The sequence below is a fragment of the Acomys russatus genome, chromosome 31 (genome assembly GCF_903995435.1).
Source record: "Acomys russatus chromosome 31, mAcoRus1.1, whole genome shotgun sequence".
In the NCBI taxonomy this organism is placed as follows: Eukaryota; Metazoa; Chordata; class Mammalia; order Rodentia; family Muridae; genus Acomys; species Acomys russatus.
In genome coordinates, this window is record NC_067167.1 from 5,646,359 (window position 1) to 5,665,786 (window position 19,428).

A 19,428-nucleotide genomic window follows, 5' to 3' on the forward strand; every position below is an offset into this window, starting at 1 on the left:
TCACCAGCATAGTAGACCTAGCCCTGGATGTAGAAGCTGTGGGTGAGTCATCTCGAGGGCAGACATGAGTATGGGCAGATAGCCAGTGCCAGTCTTGCCTTTTGTCTGTTTTTCAGTGTCACAAATTGTGGAGGGGATTCCCTCCTCTACTTCCTTGTTCATTGCCACCTCTCTCAGAAAAGAGAGCTGGATCTGACTTCATGATATTGGGATAACTGTTTCTGTTCCTCAGTGGCTGCAACACTCAGAAGTGCTGGTGAGATTTTATACATGAGAAGAAATGAAAGCATTTTCCTTAGAGTCCATAATTTGGTACCAAGAAAAAGAATTTAAAATGCAGACTATGTTTGTGTATGATTCAAAAATACATCATCCTGGCCTGAATGGTGGCTGAGAAGTAAAGAACGTTTTCTGTGCCATCATAAGGATAGATGTTTAGAATCCAGCACCATTGATGTCCTTATGATTATAGGACAGAGATAGGGTGATTTCTTGTGCATATTCTCTACTGCCACAGCAAGAAATTATGAGTACTCACTTCCTATAGAGACTCTTCATCAAGAATAACATCAGAAGAAAAGTAGAGGTCACATGATGCCCTCTTTTGGCTTTCACATATTCAACATGTGCATGTACCTCTACAGTCATGGGAACACACACTCATATGGAAGCACACACATACCAAACAAACAAACAAAAAAAAAAAACCAAACACTGTTTTAAAATCTATGATCGTAACAGTGCTGGCACACACCTGTACTCAAGAGGCAGATGGAGGCAGATCTCTGTGAGTTCAAGGACAGCCTGGTCTACACAGTAAGTTACAGAACATTCAGGGATACACAGAGAAACCCTGTCTTTAAAAAAAAAAAAAAAAAAGAAATGGCCTTTAAAGGTATATACTCTGAGATTTGTTGATATATCCTCATTTTTGTTTGAAATCTACATGAATGGCAAGAGACACACAAAATTATGGTAGAAGTAAGTACTTCAACTCATCTTGTAGAAGGTACTTACAAGTACCTTGGGGAGGAATTGAAATTCAAATTTAACTCTAGTTATGTCTTTAAATTGGAGCACACATACAAGCCACGAAACTAGAGGGGAGTCCATGAGGAGAGGCATTTCAAAAAAAGGTGATGGACTACAGATTCTATGAAGGTGAGAAAAGAAATAATGCACCAAGAAGGATTTAGTTGGGCCAGGAATTGATGGCCAGAGTATAAGACAGAGTATGAGAAGGAATAATAGTACTAAAGTCCTTTGACAATTCTGTAAGGAAACTACACCTGTATGAGCTTCATAAACTGTAGCTTACATGTCTAAAGCAAATTTCAATGCAATGACCTTGCATGAAAGGATTACAGCTACTCACTACAGGCTATCAAATAAAAAGTCCAATCACAGGTAAGGGTTATCTCATTTCACTGTGTTGATCTGTCAGATTTCGTAGATGACCCCAGCCACTGGAAGTTAAATGAATTGCTCTTGTTCACTCTCAAGAAATTGATAGTAAAACGCTCATGTTAAGAACTTCATATACTTGAGTTATAAGACATGGAGGAAAAAACATGTACAGACCTGGAAGCTTCCTCTTTACTAACTGACACAGTTTATAAGTTTTCTAAACACAATAGTGTGGAGAAAAGTTATCAACCCTCTTATTATTGTATACCAGGTTCTTCCAAGATAAAAACTCTTAACATGAACAGAAGCTCATTAAGGCACAGGATATTCTAAGGGATGTAAAACATTCCGTCATACAGGAAAACTCATTAAGCTCAAGAAGTAAAGTATTCAATGGCTTCAGGAATTCCCTGAAACTGACCAGATACAACAGAACCCCCCATCACCAAGTACATACAAATAAGAACAAATGAGAAAGTTTCTATTTGATGAACAGCCTTCCTAATACAGAGAAATGTACAGGCTACTGAGGATAAAAGCCATCCCTTGACTTTGCCTGGCGTCATGGTGACGTGCCAGCCCAGATATGAGTGATGGCAATTTTTGGTTTTCTATTTGACTATAACTGAAATGAACTAAAAATATGGCACACCTGTAAGAAAGTTTTGCTTAATTTGATCTTGGAAGATCTAGTTTTAATCTAGATCTTGAGGCATGAGGACACACCTTTAATCAGATCTTTTGATCTGGGATAACCCACCTCTAATCTGGACCATATAATCTATGGGAAGCCTATATAAGTACATAAAAGAAGGAAGCTTTTGCTCTTTAGCTTCTTGTTCTCTTCTTTTTTATTGTGGTCACCTCCCTCATCATCTCCCTATCCCACCCTCCCTCCCTCTCCTAGTCCTCAGAAAGGGGAGACCTCCTCCCCTAACATCTGACATTTGCCTATCAAGTCTCATCTCTACTGAAAATTGAACCTACAGTACTACTTGAGTTCTCTCAGCAAGTCCATTCCTTCTCTGGCTATAAAGCTTAGTTCTTCAGTATTTCAGCATATGATGAAAACCAGATGAACCCCTCATGACTGAGCAACTACTGTACTTCTGGACTTCACATTCATTGACAGCCATTATTGGATTAGCTGGGTCGTAGCCTGTGAGTGATTTTAATAAATACTTTTTATTCATTCTATAAATTCTGTTATTCGAGATAGCCCTGTCTAATACAGTGTGCACAATGATGTAATAGTGATGTGAACGTTGTGGCATAGCTGATGCTTCTTATTAGATTTGAGGCAGAATATTCATGCCCACTTCCCTAACTTTGATCCAAAACCCATGGCTGGGAGACTAGAGGCTCTAGCAATAGAATATTCTAGTGGCACTTACTCATAAAAGTATGCTCCTTTCCCTATGTAACAAAATTGTGACGTATGTCCTGTGCCATTAGATATTGGAAGAATGTGATGGGTTTTTTTTAATTTCCATTTTATAGGGGATTACAATTTAGATATTTCATGAATCTCAGAAGAGACTATGATCTTTGGACTTTTAAACATTGTTGAGACTGTGATAAGCTCTTGGAACTTTTGAATTTGGACTGAACACGTTTCTGTATTATGTTATTGCTGCAAGCCTATAGGGGCCAGGGTGTAGGAGCTTATGGTGGGTTGAATAATAATATCCCTCCTAGACTCATGGGTTTGAAAGCTTGGCCATATGGAGTGGCACTATTAGGGGAAGTGGCCTTGTTTGAATAGATGTGACCTTGTTGGATGAGGTGCGGCAAAGTGGAAGTAGGCTTTGAGGTGATAAGTGCTCAAACCTTGACCAGGGTGCCACAGAGTCTCCTGTTAACTACAGATCAAGAGGTAGAAGTTTTGGCTCCTCCAGAACCATGTCTGCCTGCACATTGTCATACTTCTTGCCATGATGATAATGGACTAAACCTATAAAACTTTAATTAAATGATATCCTCATAAGAGTCATCATTGTTGTGGTGTCTCTTCACAACAATAAAACCCAAACTAAAACACTAGACCAAGTTTTACTTCAAAAAATATCTGCCTGTGTGTACATATTATATACATGTTATGGCCCTGTGTAAGCATTGTGTGTATTTGTAACATAGTTTCTTGACAGCATAAGTAATTGTGGCTGGAAGTTTTAGAACACTCTTCTAAGAAAATATATAGATTTTAGAAATAAGTATGATAGAAATAAATTGAAAATAAAAATTATTAAGTCCTTTTGTGGTAGTGAATTTATTCATACACAGAAATCTGAAGTTTTTTAATTTCAAATAGTTTAAGTATTATTTATTAAGTATATTAAATTAAGCTTACAAGAATACAATCTACATCACAGTATTCAATGTGATTTCTGTGTAGTGAAAAAAGTGCTAAGAAAGAAAATAGAGGTGGACTAATATTAGAAAACTTAGGAAACCAAAAAGAAAGAGAGAAAACACATTAAAGTTGATTGCAGAAGTTATAAAAACATGTTATGATGTTATGATGGCTGAGCAGATAAAGGCTTGTGTTGTCAGGCACCTGAGTTCACCTTTGGACTCATGTGGTGGAAGGGAACCAACTACTGAAAGTTGTCCTCTAATTGTCAAACATACACTATGGCTTGACAGTGTATGTACACATGCTCACACACACATGCACACACACACACACACACACACACACACACACACATCCTTATGGTATTTAGCAAAGATACCTTTTTTAAATGGAGTTACCTTGGTCATAATGTCTTATCACAGCAATGGAAAGTGAACTAGGACACCCAGTAACCACAGAAGCATAAATTTTATCTCAAAGGTTTATCGTTAAGATATTACAGAGATACCTGTCTAAGAATGTTTACTACTTCATTTCTCACTATAAGACATGGAATCTACAGAAATACTTACTGTCAGATTAATAAAGGAAATATGTTTTTCATATACATGGAGTATTATTGAGCCACAAAAAAAATCTCACATATTTAGAAAAAAAATATGGAGACCCTGGGGAGACAGTTCAGCACTTAAGAGCAATGGATGCTCTTTTGAGAACCTGAATTCAATTTATTACATAACATGGTGGTTTATAACTGTCTCTAATTCAAGTTCCAAAGGATCTGATGCCTTTTTCTGTCTTTTATGGGCACCAAGTATTCAGGAAAAACAACCATTTACACTAAATAAATACTATTTTAATGAAAAGAAAAATGAATAGAGATCAAGGATATTTGTTTCAGTGAAATGTACTACATACAAAGAGTTTATCACAAGAGAAAGAAAAATGTGTATTTGAATATTGAACAACAGTTAATGATTAATACGGAATAAAAATGGCTAGGGTAAGACACATGGTAAATAGATACAGGATTTGACATGAAATATTACTTGTATGATAGAAATCTCACAATGAATCTTATTTTTACATGGAGAGTGAAAGATGAGCACAGCAGCAAGACTCTCAGCATCTAAGAATCAGTGGCCTCCCTGTAAATTTCTCAGTCTAATTATTGTCCTCTGAGATGGTATTTTATCATATACCACCTTCAAGTCTTTATATACATATATTTCTCATAGAACTTCATTATGGTACTTTCAAAATAAACTTCATGGGAACAAGATAGTATAATCATAAGCCAAACTAGAGAAGGTGTTGAAAACTGATAAATAATTATATTGCAGTGGCTACAGTTATTCAGCTTTATGTGTGTGCACTCAGATATTTGTATGGGTGCATTTGTATATGGATATACACACAAATGAAGGGAAGAGGACAGCCACCAGTGTCATTTTTATCAAATGTCATTCATTTTTTTTATCAGAGTCTCTAACTGATCAGTCACTCGCAGTTTATCTAAACCAGCTGTCCATGGAGCTCAAAGGATCCTTCATTTCTATCTGGTCAGTGTTGAGATTAAAAGCATGAACCATGCTTTCTATTTTTGTTTGCACTATATCCCCAACCCACAATTACACAGTTTTTAGTCCATTAGATATGGTAAAGGAGTTGGTCTGAGTGTGACTCTTCCTGCACAGAAAGTTAGCACAAGGTAAGAACTCAGTTTCATGGCTCATCAAATCCCCAATTAGCGAGAAACAAGAACCATCTTAAGAAGAGTCTTATGTTATGAATAACATTTATTAGGTGATCATATTACTTGGAAAAAATTTTTATTCTTACAGTCTATGGACAAACTCCTACAGCTTCAGGGAATGACATGATCCCATGAGAAAGCAATTGATAGAAGCCATATTCTCATGGGGAATGAAGGGCATAGCATAGAGTGGTCCAGGCCTCCGTGAAGAAAAGGAAGATTAGTTATCTCTTGTTTATCAAAAAAGGCAAGGCAAAGCATGCAAATCTCTCAGTTCTGAACTCCACTACAAAACTCAGGAGTATCACTGGTATTACAATAGGCTGAAGCATCATGCGATGCCTTTCAGATTTTTACATTAGTTATATCTAATAAATACTGACTTGAGTTTTCTGAAGTGGATATATACCCATATAATGATACTAAACAGGAAAAAAGATAAAAGAGATTAAAAGGGAGAGGAGACATAGAGGAATGGATATTGAAGAAAAATAAAGATTTGAGTGGAGTAGAAAGAGAAGATGGGATGGAGAAGGGATGTAATGAATGGAGCAAGGCAAGAAGAAACTAAGGAATTAAGAGAAGCATTTAGGTGTCAAATGTAGAAACTATGGTTGAATATTGTAAGCCAGATTTTTAATTTCCTTTATCAAGGAACAACAACAACAAAAAAAAAAAAAAAAAAAAAAAAAAACATGTTTGCATGAGAATCTGGATCAGGTCATAGAAAACCCTCCTGAGGAGTTATCTTACCATTTTGGTGTTGGTAGTAGAATGAGACATCTCAGTGCTTTCAATTTTAACCCCTTTCTGCATCCTATGAAACCACTTCTTATATTCCATTCGCACCTGGGAATTAACAATGGGTCAGACTCTGAATTTGGTTCAAGAAAAGTAAATATATCTAATATGGGACCAAAAGATACCAAGGCCAAATGTTACTCTCTATCACACTCTATCACATTCATTGTTTTTCTGTATATTTGGGCATATTTGATCTCATTAATCTTATTTAAATTCAATTTCGTTCATTAAAAAAAAGGTATCTTTGCTAAATACCATAAGGATGTGATGACGTTGCTGGTTGTAATTGTGATGCATATTATAATTATATAAATGGTGGTTATTATTTTAATGTTATGGTTCTGATACTGTTGAATGTGGTGGTAGCGATAATAAAGATAAAGATGAGAAGGATAGTCACGCTGGTAATCATGAGAGTAGTGATGATAATGAAAATAATGCTAATAGTCCCAATAAGGTTGATATTGTCGAATATGATGACAGTGATCAATGGATGATTATGGTGAAGAAGAAGAAGAAGAAGAAGAAGAAGAAGAAGAAGAAGAAGAAGAAGAAGAAGAAGAAGAAGAAGAAAAAGAAGAAGAAGAAGAAAAAGAAGAAGAAAAAGAAGAAGAAGAAGAAAAGAAGAAGAAGAAGAAGAAGAAGAAGAAGAAGAAAAAGAAGAAGAAGAAGAAGAAGGAAAAGAAGAAGAAGAAAAAGAAGAAGAAGAAGAAGAAGAAAAAGAAGAAGAAGAAGGATGGTAGTGATACTGTGATACTGATGGTGGTAATGAATATCATAGTATGGTCATTTACAGCAACAGTGAAGAGAATGACATAATATATAAGATGATGATGATAATTATGGTAATGGTGGTGGTAATAAGTATGATAAAGGATGTATTAGTGACAATAGTAATCAGAGTGGCAGTGTTGATGGTAATGATAATGATGGTGGTAATAATGGTGTGCATGATGATAATGAATAAGATGGCGATAATTATAATTATTGTGATGATGATAATGATAACTATGATGATGGGTATGATAGTGATTGACAGTAAGCATGATGATGACTAGAGGATGGTGGTGGTGATGGTGATGATGATGAAGAGGGAAAAGATGTTGAGACTATGAAGATAGTGGCCAAAATTTACTGAACAACAGATATATGTGAGGCATTTAATATGCAACATAACATTTAACTCTCACAAAAACTCAGTGAAAAATCCATTTTAACCTCTAATTTATGTAGTAGAGTCTGAATCTAATGAAAGTAATATTTAAAATGGTATATGACAGTATACCATGATTGGCTCTTTTTTTTTAAAGTCACTGTACTAAAAATAAGATTTGAGAGGCTAGTGAAGAGATGGCCTACTAGAGACCTAACAGGATGAGAGAGGTCCACATAGGCTGTGCTTTCCCTAAACATACACACTCACTATGTCAGCATTTTCCTACCCTATCCCCGAGTCCTGTACCCTACTTGTTGTACCCTGGCTTCCAAAAGGGCCATAGACTTCCAGTTCTACTAGAGACTGCATAGACTAGGAGAGGTACATGTAGGCTGTCCTAACACAGACCTTCCATGCTCTTTCACTATCTCAGCATTCCCCAACCCCATCCCTAATCCTACTTGATCTTTCCCAGGTTCCCTGCTCCACCAGAGACCAAGCAGACTGGGAAAAGTCCCAGTAGACTGCCTACCCACCAAACTCCTCCACTCTCAGCCTCTTCTCACCCCGCACACAGTAATCCACCTTCCTAGTTGCCATAACCCAGATTCCTACTGGGTGGAGATGCCCTGTGATACCAAAAACAACCACGGGACAGAGATTTTCCACTCTCCTAGAGACAGCACGGATTGGGAAAAAACACTCCCCACAACTTTCACACTTGTTCAGCTCACTATCTCAGAGTTTTCTGACCCTATTCCCAGCCCCTTTCCCTACTACTTACTGTGTCCTACCCCCCAACAGGAGTATAGCTTCCTTGCTCTACTAGAGACCATGCAGACTGGGAGAAATCCAGGTAGGATACTCCCTGTCAAACTCGCCTACTGTGATCCTCTGCCAACCCTATCCCCAGTACCCCAGCACTCCCTGTCATCATATGCCAGCCACCAACATGAGTGGAGACTCCTGTACTACCAGAGACCATCTGGTCACAGAGACTACCTGCTTTGATAGAGACCTCACATACTGAGATAAGTCCAGCTTAAAAATGGTACCAAGATTTTCTGCTCAACCAGAGACCAAGCAGACTGGGAGAAGTGCAGGTATGCTGTCATCCCACAAAACTCTACACTCAATTTGAACTCTCTTCACCCTATACCCAGTACCCCAGCATCCTAATCAACATGCCCACGCTGCTAAGTAGGGCACAGATTCTTTGATCTATACCAGATACTAGCCTGGCATGAAGACTTCCAGCCCAACTAGAGACCTCACAGACTGGGAAAATTCTAGGTAGGCTGCCCACTTCCCAATATTACCTACTCTCACTATCAAGGTGTCCCAACACCCTATCCCCAGGCCTGCAGCCTCTTGGTTGCTGTGCCCCAAGTCTCTGATAGGGGCAGAGATGCCCTGCACTGCTGTAGATCAGACTGGGAGAAATCCAGGTAGATTGCCAGACCATCAAACTCTCCAACCATCTCACTATTTCATCACTCCCCTATCATATCCCCAAGTCGTGAACCTTCCTAACCCTAACACTTCCTAGCCCTACCAGGTCAATGTATGCTTTGACAAAGCTTTCAAGTGATGTGGAGACTACCTACTTACTAGACACCAAGCAGACTAGGAAAATATCAGGTAGGATGACTGCTGGCCAAACTCCCCTACTCTTCCACTATCTCAGCATCTCCCCACACTGTCACCCATCTGTGCCCTCATAATTGCCTTTCCTCAGCCTCCAACTGGGGCTGGGACTCTCCTCTCTACCAGAGACAACACTATCTGCAAAGAGCTCATGCCACAGAGACCAGAAGACAAGAGACGAAACAGAAACCAAATCACAAATATCCATCCAACAACATAAATTCAGAAATTGATACCTATGCTTTTAATTACCCCAAACTTAGATGTGTAGAGGCCAACATAGAAACAAAAGAGTGTAGAAATGATGCCATCCATAACTAATATGTATAAGCTTTAAGGTCTAAGGTGTGATTTATGTAGAATTCTCTTTCGCATTTGATACCAGACAATATCCCCCATTGTATTCATAATGCCAGCCTAAATCACTGTCAAGTGAAGCTACTTTCATTTCATACAGATTAAGTCAATCAAGTTACACTTATATAACAAGAACAAGAAAGAAATCTCATAATTTTAAGCCACCATGGTTGAAATTTTGGTAATAAAAAACCCTTCATCAATGCAGCATATCCACCCCAAGTTGGCATGCCCTTAAGAGGTATGCTTAGATGCTGAATAGATATGAAACACAATGTGTTACTTACCTAGTCAAAATTTAAAACTACCTTAAATAAATGAAAATTTCCAAATTGAAATGCGAAACTCCAAGAATGTAATCATCTGGTTCACGAGATTTTGAAGCTGGGTTAGTGACAAATAAGGCAGGCTTACCTGGCGATTAAGCAGACAATGTACCACAAATATCAAAACCCCCTGCAGGACATTGATGATGGTGAACAGATAGGCAAATATCAATCTCACTGTCTTTCCGACTTCATTGGCTATAAATAGGCCAATGCCCCAGGAGCATCCCAATACAAATAGCTGAACCATGGCTTTAAATGTCATAATCCTGAAAGAAAGCAATAGCAACAAAGTTATTTGCTGTTCATCATGCTTTCAAATCATATTATCTTGACAGAAACTATATGTTGTTTATGTGCTAGGTTATTTTATTTTGGAAATACTTTATTTATTAAAATGTATCAGCCCTGTCTAGAAGATGGGCTGGGGTACAGAGCTTATGGAAATGGACAACCAATGACTGGTCCAACTGAGGCCCACAGCATACAAAGGAGCCCAGGAATAATACTGCCTTATACATGGCTAAGAACCAGAGGCAAGACAGTAAAGAGACCCGTGAGAAAACCAAATACTATTGGCAAAAAGTCAATTAAATGATTCCTAATGATACTCTGCTACAGTTATAGATCTGTGCGTAGTCCAGTTTACATCAGAGGGATATAATCCAGTTACCTGTTGAAAGCAGATGCAGAGACCTGAAGACAAACACTAGGTGGCTCTGGAAAACCCCTCAGAAGGGAGGGAGGGAGACTTCTAGAAGCCAGAGGGGTAAAGTACACCATGAAGTACAACCAACTAAACCAAGTAAGCAGTGCTCATGAAGGCTCACGGAGACTCAAGCAAGAAGCAAATGCCCTATTTGAGTGTCATCTAGGTCCTCCACATATACCTTATGGCTATATAGCTTGGTCGGGTTGCTGGATTCTCAACAAGGAGAGTTGGGGCTGTATCTGACTCTTGTGCCTGCTCTTGGGACCCTTTTATCCTACTGAGCTTTCTTTCCAAGCTTTAATATGAGGGTTTGTGTCTAGTTTTAGTAAATTGTTAGGCCATGTTGAAAGGTTATCATTGGGAGACCTGATCAGTTTTGTTTTTGTTTTTGTTTTTGTTTTTTGAAAGAAAGTGTAGGAGCAGTGGATCTAGAGGAAAGAGAAGTGAGGAGAGACTGGGAGGAAGGAAGGAAGGAAGGAAGGAAGGAAGGAAGGAAGGAAGGAAGGAAGGAAGGAAGGAAGGAAGAAAGGAGAAATTGTCATCATTCTGTAATATATAGGAGAAGAATAAAAGAAAAAATATAACACTTCACATTTGCAGAATTTTGGTGTTTTGATAAGTTGAAACAATAGTTGTCTAAGGGGCTTTTCATTTTGACTGCATATATGTTTCTATTATGAAATGGCCATGAGCCTATGAGAACAAGGAGTAGAATGTAATGGCTTAAAGTTAAAATGTTGGAACATCAAGTTAGTAAGAAATGGAGTTGGTAAGGCATCAATTAAATTGTCTACTTTGCATGGCCTATAATCACCTTACTGGCCTGTTTCTGAGGAAAAGTCGAGATCAAGTTTGAATTCTGATAATGTCTAGTAAGAACTTTCTTTGCTATATTAATTGGTGGAGAGGGAATGTCCTACTCAATATGGACAGTATCATTTCCCAGAGCTAGGACGCTGCACTATATGATATGTAGAAAGGAATTTGCATACACACCTGTATCCACACCATCTTCTTTCCAGTTGTGGATGATGTACGGCCATGTACTTAGAGCTCTACTTGTGAACTAAACACAGTTCAAGGCCAGTGAGGTAAAAATAATTATATATATATATATATATGTGTGTGTGTGTGTGTGTGTGTGTGTGTGTGTGTGTGTGTGTGTGTGCGTGTGTGTGTATGAATTCATATATACGTCAGTATGTTTTGTCACAGCAACAGGAAAAGAAATTAAGAAAAACTCTTAGTATTGATTTCACATAAACTATATTATATCAATAAATAACAAAAGTTTACAGTATATAATTGAAGGAGTGCACTGGCTTAACTGAAGCTAGAATTTTCTTCCTTTTTCTATTCAATGTTCCTGATTATGAACAGATGGTGAGCATGAAGAACTTTGTTTTGTAACTTTATACGCTTTTATTTGTTTGTTTGTTGTTCTGGGTTTAGAAGCCGGAGCTTCATACATACTATCAAGACCTCTACCTGTGAACCAGAGCCAGATTCACTATGATACTTTCCATCATGGGATTTCTTTTCTAGAAAATGTTTAAATGGGATCTTCCGATTCTGGTACATTCTTACTTTGTGTCCTGAAGTGTAGAAACTTCTTTATTGAGGGAAGAAAGTTTACTTCTCAAAATCCATATGACTTGAAAGTAGAATACCAGGTTTATCTGTGGAGATGGCAGGAAAAATGAATTGAAGTATTCTTTTTTTTCATATAGTGCAACTTGTGTTGGATCTGAGAGTTCTCCAAACAGTTTAGGCTCTATAAAGTTTCCTGGACATTCTCTGAAATACTGTGTGCAAGGCTCAATGCCTAGTTGTAATTTCTGTAATATTTACTCAAAATAGGGCATTTTGAAATAAGATGGCTACTATTCATTCCTTACCTATTAAAAAGGTATTAATTAAGACGTTTCTAGAAAACAGAAACACATCCTGTACAGAGTAGATGGATGCTCGCTCAATATTTTCCAAAAGTAAAAATCAATTAATGAATCTAGGACTTTAAAAACACCTACAACATAATGTCATGTTAAATTTTTTAATGGCAGGAGAGAAACCATAAAGAATATAAGACCTGGTGGATGGAAATTCCCCCAAAAGAGGAATGCTGTCTTCTGAGTATGGCATGCTTACTGTGCTCATAAACTCACAGCCATTGCTGCTACCCACTCAAGACTCACACAAGATCAACCTAGTCAAAAATTCAGCCTGGATGAGGAAGAAACTCTTGATGTTCCACCCAAATGAGAAATGACTGGCCTTTATGTGTACTAGAGGAAGAAGACTCAATATTTATTTTTGCATGTGGCTACTGATAGGCTGTCTATACTAGTTTGACTTCATTGGTTATTGTATGTAAAGAAGAAGGGTGTGAAGTTGAGAGGAAAGTTGGAGAGAATAAATAGAGCCTTGGTTCCTTGAATGCTTATGTCAAATTCTCAACAATAAAATTAAAAATCAGCTAATGGGAGATGAGTATATTAGGAAGGGCAGATGAATATGACAATATATTTAGGAATAAGAGACTTTCAGACTGAGCTTTGGCTGCACGTATTTACCATAGTTCCACTTTAACAAATATAACACATTCTATTCTTGGCTATCTGAATGTAGACACACACACAAATCACAGTCACCTACCAAAATAATAGCTGCCACTGGCCCCAGAAAGCTCCAGATGAATCCGTTGTGCAGGCTGAGCCAGCAGCTGTGGACATAAGATGAGAATTATCATTCTCTCTCACTATAGGACAAAGATAGTTGAATACAGACCACAGAGTATTATCTAATACTATGTGGAACCAATATTTCCAAGCTGAAGTTTAGATAAATTTATTGTCTGACACAAGCTGTGTGCACTGAGAATCAGCTTTCCCAAGTCTCCAATAGGAAATGATTAAAGCTTGGGAAACATCCAATAACTGGGGAAGCAATCAAGACATTTAAAACTCAGTAGCTGTGATTTCTTCAGGGCTTCAAGTTATTAATGCTGGGTTTTATTCATTCCCCCAAATAAACTTTTAATAAATTCTATAATATTGAAAGGATTACTTTGTGGAATGTTTTCAATTATTTAGAACACATTTTGTAAAATGAATATCTTAGGAAAATTGATTCTTTCTATCTGTAAACCTGGACACTTCTCCACTTATTCTAAAGTTCTTCTATTGGCCTGTATAAATTTTTTCATCTACAAACTGTAGATGATACAGTTTAAATGTCATGATATATATGCAAATTTTGGAGCAGCTCGAGACTCAATAGGTGTAGCCGTTATCATGATACTTACAGCTATAGTGAGGCAATCAAAGTAATAATTAATTGTAGTCCAAATCAACCAACAAAAGATAAATATATTTCATGTACAGAACACTCTACTTCTTGAAGACTGTCACATTTTCTCCTGGAAAGTGTCAATAAATCTAGTAGAACTTAGTATAAATTGAGTTCTGGTAGAGCATTGTGAATTTGATAGCTATAATTTGCCATAGCCAATGTTTAGGATACAAAAAAAAATATCTGCTCATAAGTTGTCTTTTTGGGATGAAGACTGCAACCATTCAGCAAATGCAGTTGTCAAGTACTCTTATCTTGTATATGAAGTTTTACTGGGACTCATTTTCACCCCTTACTTTACATATCACCATATCACCATTGGGGTATGGTATAAAGTGATTGGTAAAGAGATTATTTGGTCTGCAAACTTAAGCTTTTTAGTATTTGGTCCTTTATTAAACGTTTTCCCACTCCCAATCTTGTCTTTCATTCAATCTCCAAGATCATTTTGATGAGTGTAGTGTCCAAGCTAAACACTGGGCATATCTCCAAGTTAAATATTCTATAACTCTTCGCAATGTGACCTTGAGTACTTTGATTTGTTCTCATTTGAGCTTCATTTTTGGAAAATGTATAAGTACAACCATCTCCATATGTCTATCAATGAAATAAAAAACTTCTACCTTCATGTAGTTATATTGAGAGCCACAAGAGCAGAAGACCAGCCTTGATAGCTGGTATTTTTCTCTTCACTGTCATTGTCATTCGGAAGATTAATCTTAACTTCTACCTATTGTTTGAGCTTCCCAGAGAACACAGTACATGGTATTTTAGTGTGAGACTGTGGGATTTCTTTATCCATTCTTTATTTTCCTGAAGTTGAGTTCAATTTTTTTTTATGTCTGTAGCCCATCTGTGAAAGGAGTTCTCACCTTACCAAAATACTTAACGTGATCAAACAGCAAAACCACTGAGGGCTTCTATCAAACTATGGCTTTAAGAATTAGAAACCGTGGGCCAGAAGATATGAACAAGCTGTGAGAAAGCTCACTTCACATGTATAAGGACTTGGGGGGGGGGGGTCACAGTATCACTGCTAAACAAATGTATGTGGGGCTGAAACCTTGTCATGTCAGCACTGAGGAGGTGGAACCAGGGAGATGGGGAACTAAAGAAGATCCTTAACTATGTAGTGAGTTCCAGACCAATCTGAGAGGCATAAGTCTGTGTCTCAAACAAACAACAAGCAAATAAAAAACATTTTGCCAAAATTATAATTAAGGGTAGCAAATGGCATCTACAAGTGACAAACTTTTTATGTTATAGCTAGAATAATTGCTACCTCAAGCACCAATATCAAAACAAGACACTGAGAACCAGCGCTCTTGAGACTGACAAAAGGAAGTAATAAGAACACAGGGTGGTTTGGAGAACAGTCCAAACTATAGAAGATTAGTTGGTCAATGTATATTTTGATGGTAAAGTTAAATTTATAGGTTTTTCTCCTTGAACACACACTATGCTTACTGGATGTATGTTCCATAATTACTGTGTCTGGCTATCGCAGACACAGTAACAATAAAGGCAGGAATCCCATAGCCTACAGGATACATGAACTTCTTCTTGAATCTGCCTGAGCTGCTGTAGTTGGCCACTTTGAGATTTCTCACGGTGAGAAAGAGATGTAGCCCTTCAAGAAACATCCACATGAATGAAGCCAAGTAGAGGTAGTGCAACATTGCTGCAATGATGGAGCACAACACCTAGGAGTGGGAAAAAAAGATACAGTGGGATGGATGCAGGCTATACTCAAAGCAACTCTCAACACACACTCTTCACTGGATGTTGGTGATAGATCACGGCAGGATTCTGGAACATTTTGAGTAGAGACAATACAATTTGAGGAAGCCCCTTCTGGTCATTGAAACTTACTTTCCACATGAATTGATAAATCAGTTCAGAAAGTGTCAAGGAGTAAATGATATCATAGCAAGTCTCAAATTGCTATGCACAAGTGTTTTTAGATTCACACCCTGAAACGTTACACAGAACTCTAAGACACATGCTCTTTGTTGCCTCCTGGAGGTCTTCAGTGGAATCTACCTGTAATTGTTTATATGCTGGGTACTTAAAAACATTCATTGACTTTTTTCCCATCTTGGCCTTATTTTCACATTTCCTCCCTAGATTAATGTATCATATATATATATATATATATATATATATATATATATATATATATATATATATATATATGCTCATAAAATCTTTATTGCAGGATCTGTCTTTACAGAAAATGATAATAAGCCCTCAGAGAACAGCATTCACTGTTATATTAGTGCTACATTAATACAATAAATGTTTTCTTGTAATGATATTTTACCACTTTTAATGGATGGACACCCAGACTTACACATCATAAAGAAGATGATAATAGAAATAAATATTAGAAAATTGAGTTTTAAAATGTGTGTGCTGGCTTTTGATCCATAGGTATCACAAATATTTTTCAGCTAGAACTGTAACATTTCCTTAGCATTATTATTATTATTATTATTATTATTATTATTATTATTATTATTATTATTATTATTAAATTATTATTAATCATATTAAGTATGCATGCTTTCTATGATCTCATGAATTGAGTTCAAGTCACTACGCTTCTGTGGCAATTGATTTTACTCACTGGAGAGCCTAACCACTAATTTAACTAATTTATTTGAAAGAATAATTTTCATTTTATATTTATGAGTGTTTTTCCTCCATGTATGTATGTGAGCCATGTTCATGCCTCCATGTGTATGTTTCTAGTACCTCTAGATGAAAAAACGGGGTATTGGATATTTTGGGAATGGAGTTACAGACAGCTGTGTGCTGTCATGAGAGTGCTGTCTACTACAGTCAGGCCTTCTGCAGAGCGTCAACTGCTTTTAAATACCCCCAGATCCTTTCCTGACTTCTTCAATGATGACTGAAATGGTAGAAGAAACTGTGATGACCGTGATAAGGTGTTGAAATGGATAATAAAAAGCTGAATAGACAACACACTTAAAACCTTAGGGATGTGAATCATATATGCAAACCTTGGTATAAAATGTACATAAAATGAGAAAAGTATTTTAGGTACTATTGAAAGAATATTAGAATACTTCATCCAAAACGATGGCTCAGAGGTAACGTTGTTTACCTATATGCATAGTTTGACCTATAAAGCCCAAATTGTAAAAAGAGAATCGAGTTTGACAAGATGTCCTCTGAATTCTACATGTGGACCATGCATATATATATTCCTACTCAGTAAATAAAAAATGTAAAACAATTTTGTAAATATATAGAACCCGAAGACAGCAATATGAACTACTAGGACAACAGCACTAAGATAGTGCAGAGAAAGTGTTCAGAGAAGTGATGATTTTTTTCTGAATTTGAATTATCAAAAATCTAATTGAACTCTGAAAATTTTCAGAGATTATACATAAATATGAAAACATTTACTATATATAGTCTTGGCTGTAGCACAAGTTATTGTCTGAAACATATAAAAATTGCTATGTAAATGAATTTTATTAGCAACATTTGTGGTGTCTATTTCCACAAGTGCTAAAAGGCAGAAATAACCCCACATTCTATCAACTGACACATAGATAACCAAAATATGGTATACCATACACTGGACCATTATGCCAGTAAAATGAAAAGAAGTTTCCAAACATGATATCATTTGAAAGGATATTAAAACACGCACACGTGAAGAAGATAGACTGTTGTATAACAGTCTCCTGTAAATTAAAGCATTCAATTCTGGATATAGGCTCACTGGGGTTTAGAGAGAAAAACAACTCACAAGCCTCAGGGCATTGCTGAGACTGACAAGGTTCACAAGACATCTCCTTCTTATTATACAAGCATTATAGGGACTGCAGAAATAAGGATGTCTGATCAGCTATGATGCTCCTACTCCCCATTTCACCTCCCAACACCAACACCAGACTTCCCTTCTCCATTTTATTGTGTCAAGTTTATACAAGAGCCATGCAATGAGACACTTGCTTTTCAGAGAGAAACTGTGAGAGCGCAACTGCATAGGGCTGTCACACAGCTCAGTAGTCATTGATTATAACAACTTGCTGTGCATTCAGAAACCACTTTTAAAGTACTCTTGCCACAAAAGAAGATATTATTCAGAGGGAATGCATATGCTAACTAGCTTGATCTAGCCTCTGTTCATCTTTGATGCAATGCACCATACCAAAGCCCACATATGTTCTCATGGACAGATATCCCTAGCTTCTGAAGCTTCTTGCCGAAGCTAGAAAGTCAAAACTCAAGATGCCACTTCTGGGAAGACCTTTTTTTTTTTTTTTTTTTAAACATCATTTTGTGACAGAACAACAAAGACAGTGAGAAGAAAACATGTGTCCTTCTTTACAGAAACCACTCGCAGTATCAGCAATGAACTATTGGTGAGTAGTGAACCCAGCCCAGCAGTCCTTTCTGAATGAGCCCACCATGTTTCTGTATTTTTATGTATTTATATTGAATTAAAGTCTCACTGTGTTGCCAGGACTACCCTCTGAATCCTCCTTTAGCTGAATCCTAGGCAACTGATTAAAGAAACAAGCCCTTCCTTTCTTATTTTAAAGAATGAGTATTAACTTAGCATGGTCCTGTGGTACGCTATCACATTTCAATATGTGCGCACAGAATGAGATGATCAAGTCAGGGTTGTTGACATATTACCAACCACTTAGCTGTTCATTGTGCTGGTATTAGAAATATTAAAATACATTTTGCTGCTTAATTTAAAATATTCACTTAATTATCGCCAATGTCCGACTATGCAATTGAGACCTACCATTATCATTACTACATCTTAGGTTAAGTCATCATCAAATATGCCTTGTGGTGCATATTCAAACATATAACCCACAACATAATTATTATAAAATGTGTTTATGTTCTTAAAAAAAACACACCATGTACAAAATCAATATAGACAAAATTTATACGTGAAAAGGAGTCAATAATTATTTTTTCTCATTATTAAAATGAGAAGTCATTTCAACAAGTTGAAACAGCAACTAGGATGAAGAGGTTTAGAGTTACTTGCGTGTCAGTGCAGCAAATCTATTGTGAGTGACTTCGAGCTTCTATCCTGTCCCTGATTCTGAAGTATGGTAAGTTGTGTAAGAACTTCCAAACCAAAGGCTACATTAACTAGTATGCCTTGTAGTTTGCTATGGTCAAGTAGCAGGACTAACAAAGTATGAGAGGAAGTTGTATGTACTCCTGCTTTGATCCATATAAACTTCCCCTCCAAGAGAATATTGTACCTTTCTCCTTTGGGTGTAAAGGGTGACTATGATGTATAGGTGAAAATAGATGCATCTTTTTCATGTAGGTGAAAACTGATATACTTCAAATCTATTTCTTGACCTTTATTTTTTTAATTTTTTATTAATTTATTCTTGTTACATCTCAATGGTTATCCCATCCTTTGTATCCTCCAATTCCTCCCTCCTTCCCATTTTCCCCTTACTCCCCTCCCCTATGACTGTTCCTGAGGGGGATTTCCTCCCCCTGTATATGCTCATAGGGTATCAATTCTCTTTT

The 19,428-nt window shown here is 37.0% G+C and overlaps 1 protein-coding gene across 1 annotated transcript in view; it reads right to left on the reverse strand.

Moving 5' to 3' along the window:
* Nucleotides 1–19,428, reverse strand: part of LOC127212667 (adhesion G protein-coupled receptor E4-like) — a 47,025-nt gene that overhangs the window by 471 nt on the left and 27,126 nt on the right. Inside the window, exons 12-16 of the mRNA XM_051172751.1 lie at nucleotides 15,340–15,575; nucleotides 13,177–13,243; nucleotides 12,109–12,200; nucleotides 9,898–10,078; nucleotides 6,273–6,368 (exon numbers count right to left, since the gene is read on the reverse strand). Of these exons, the coding sequence (XP_051028708.1) occupies nucleotides 6,273–6,368; nucleotides 9,898–10,078; nucleotides 12,109–12,200; nucleotides 13,177–13,243; nucleotides 15,340–15,575 (672 nt within the window). The remainder of the gene's footprint in view (nucleotides 1–6,272; nucleotides 6,369–9,897; nucleotides 10,079–12,108; nucleotides 12,201–13,176; nucleotides 13,244–15,339; nucleotides 15,576–19,428) is intronic.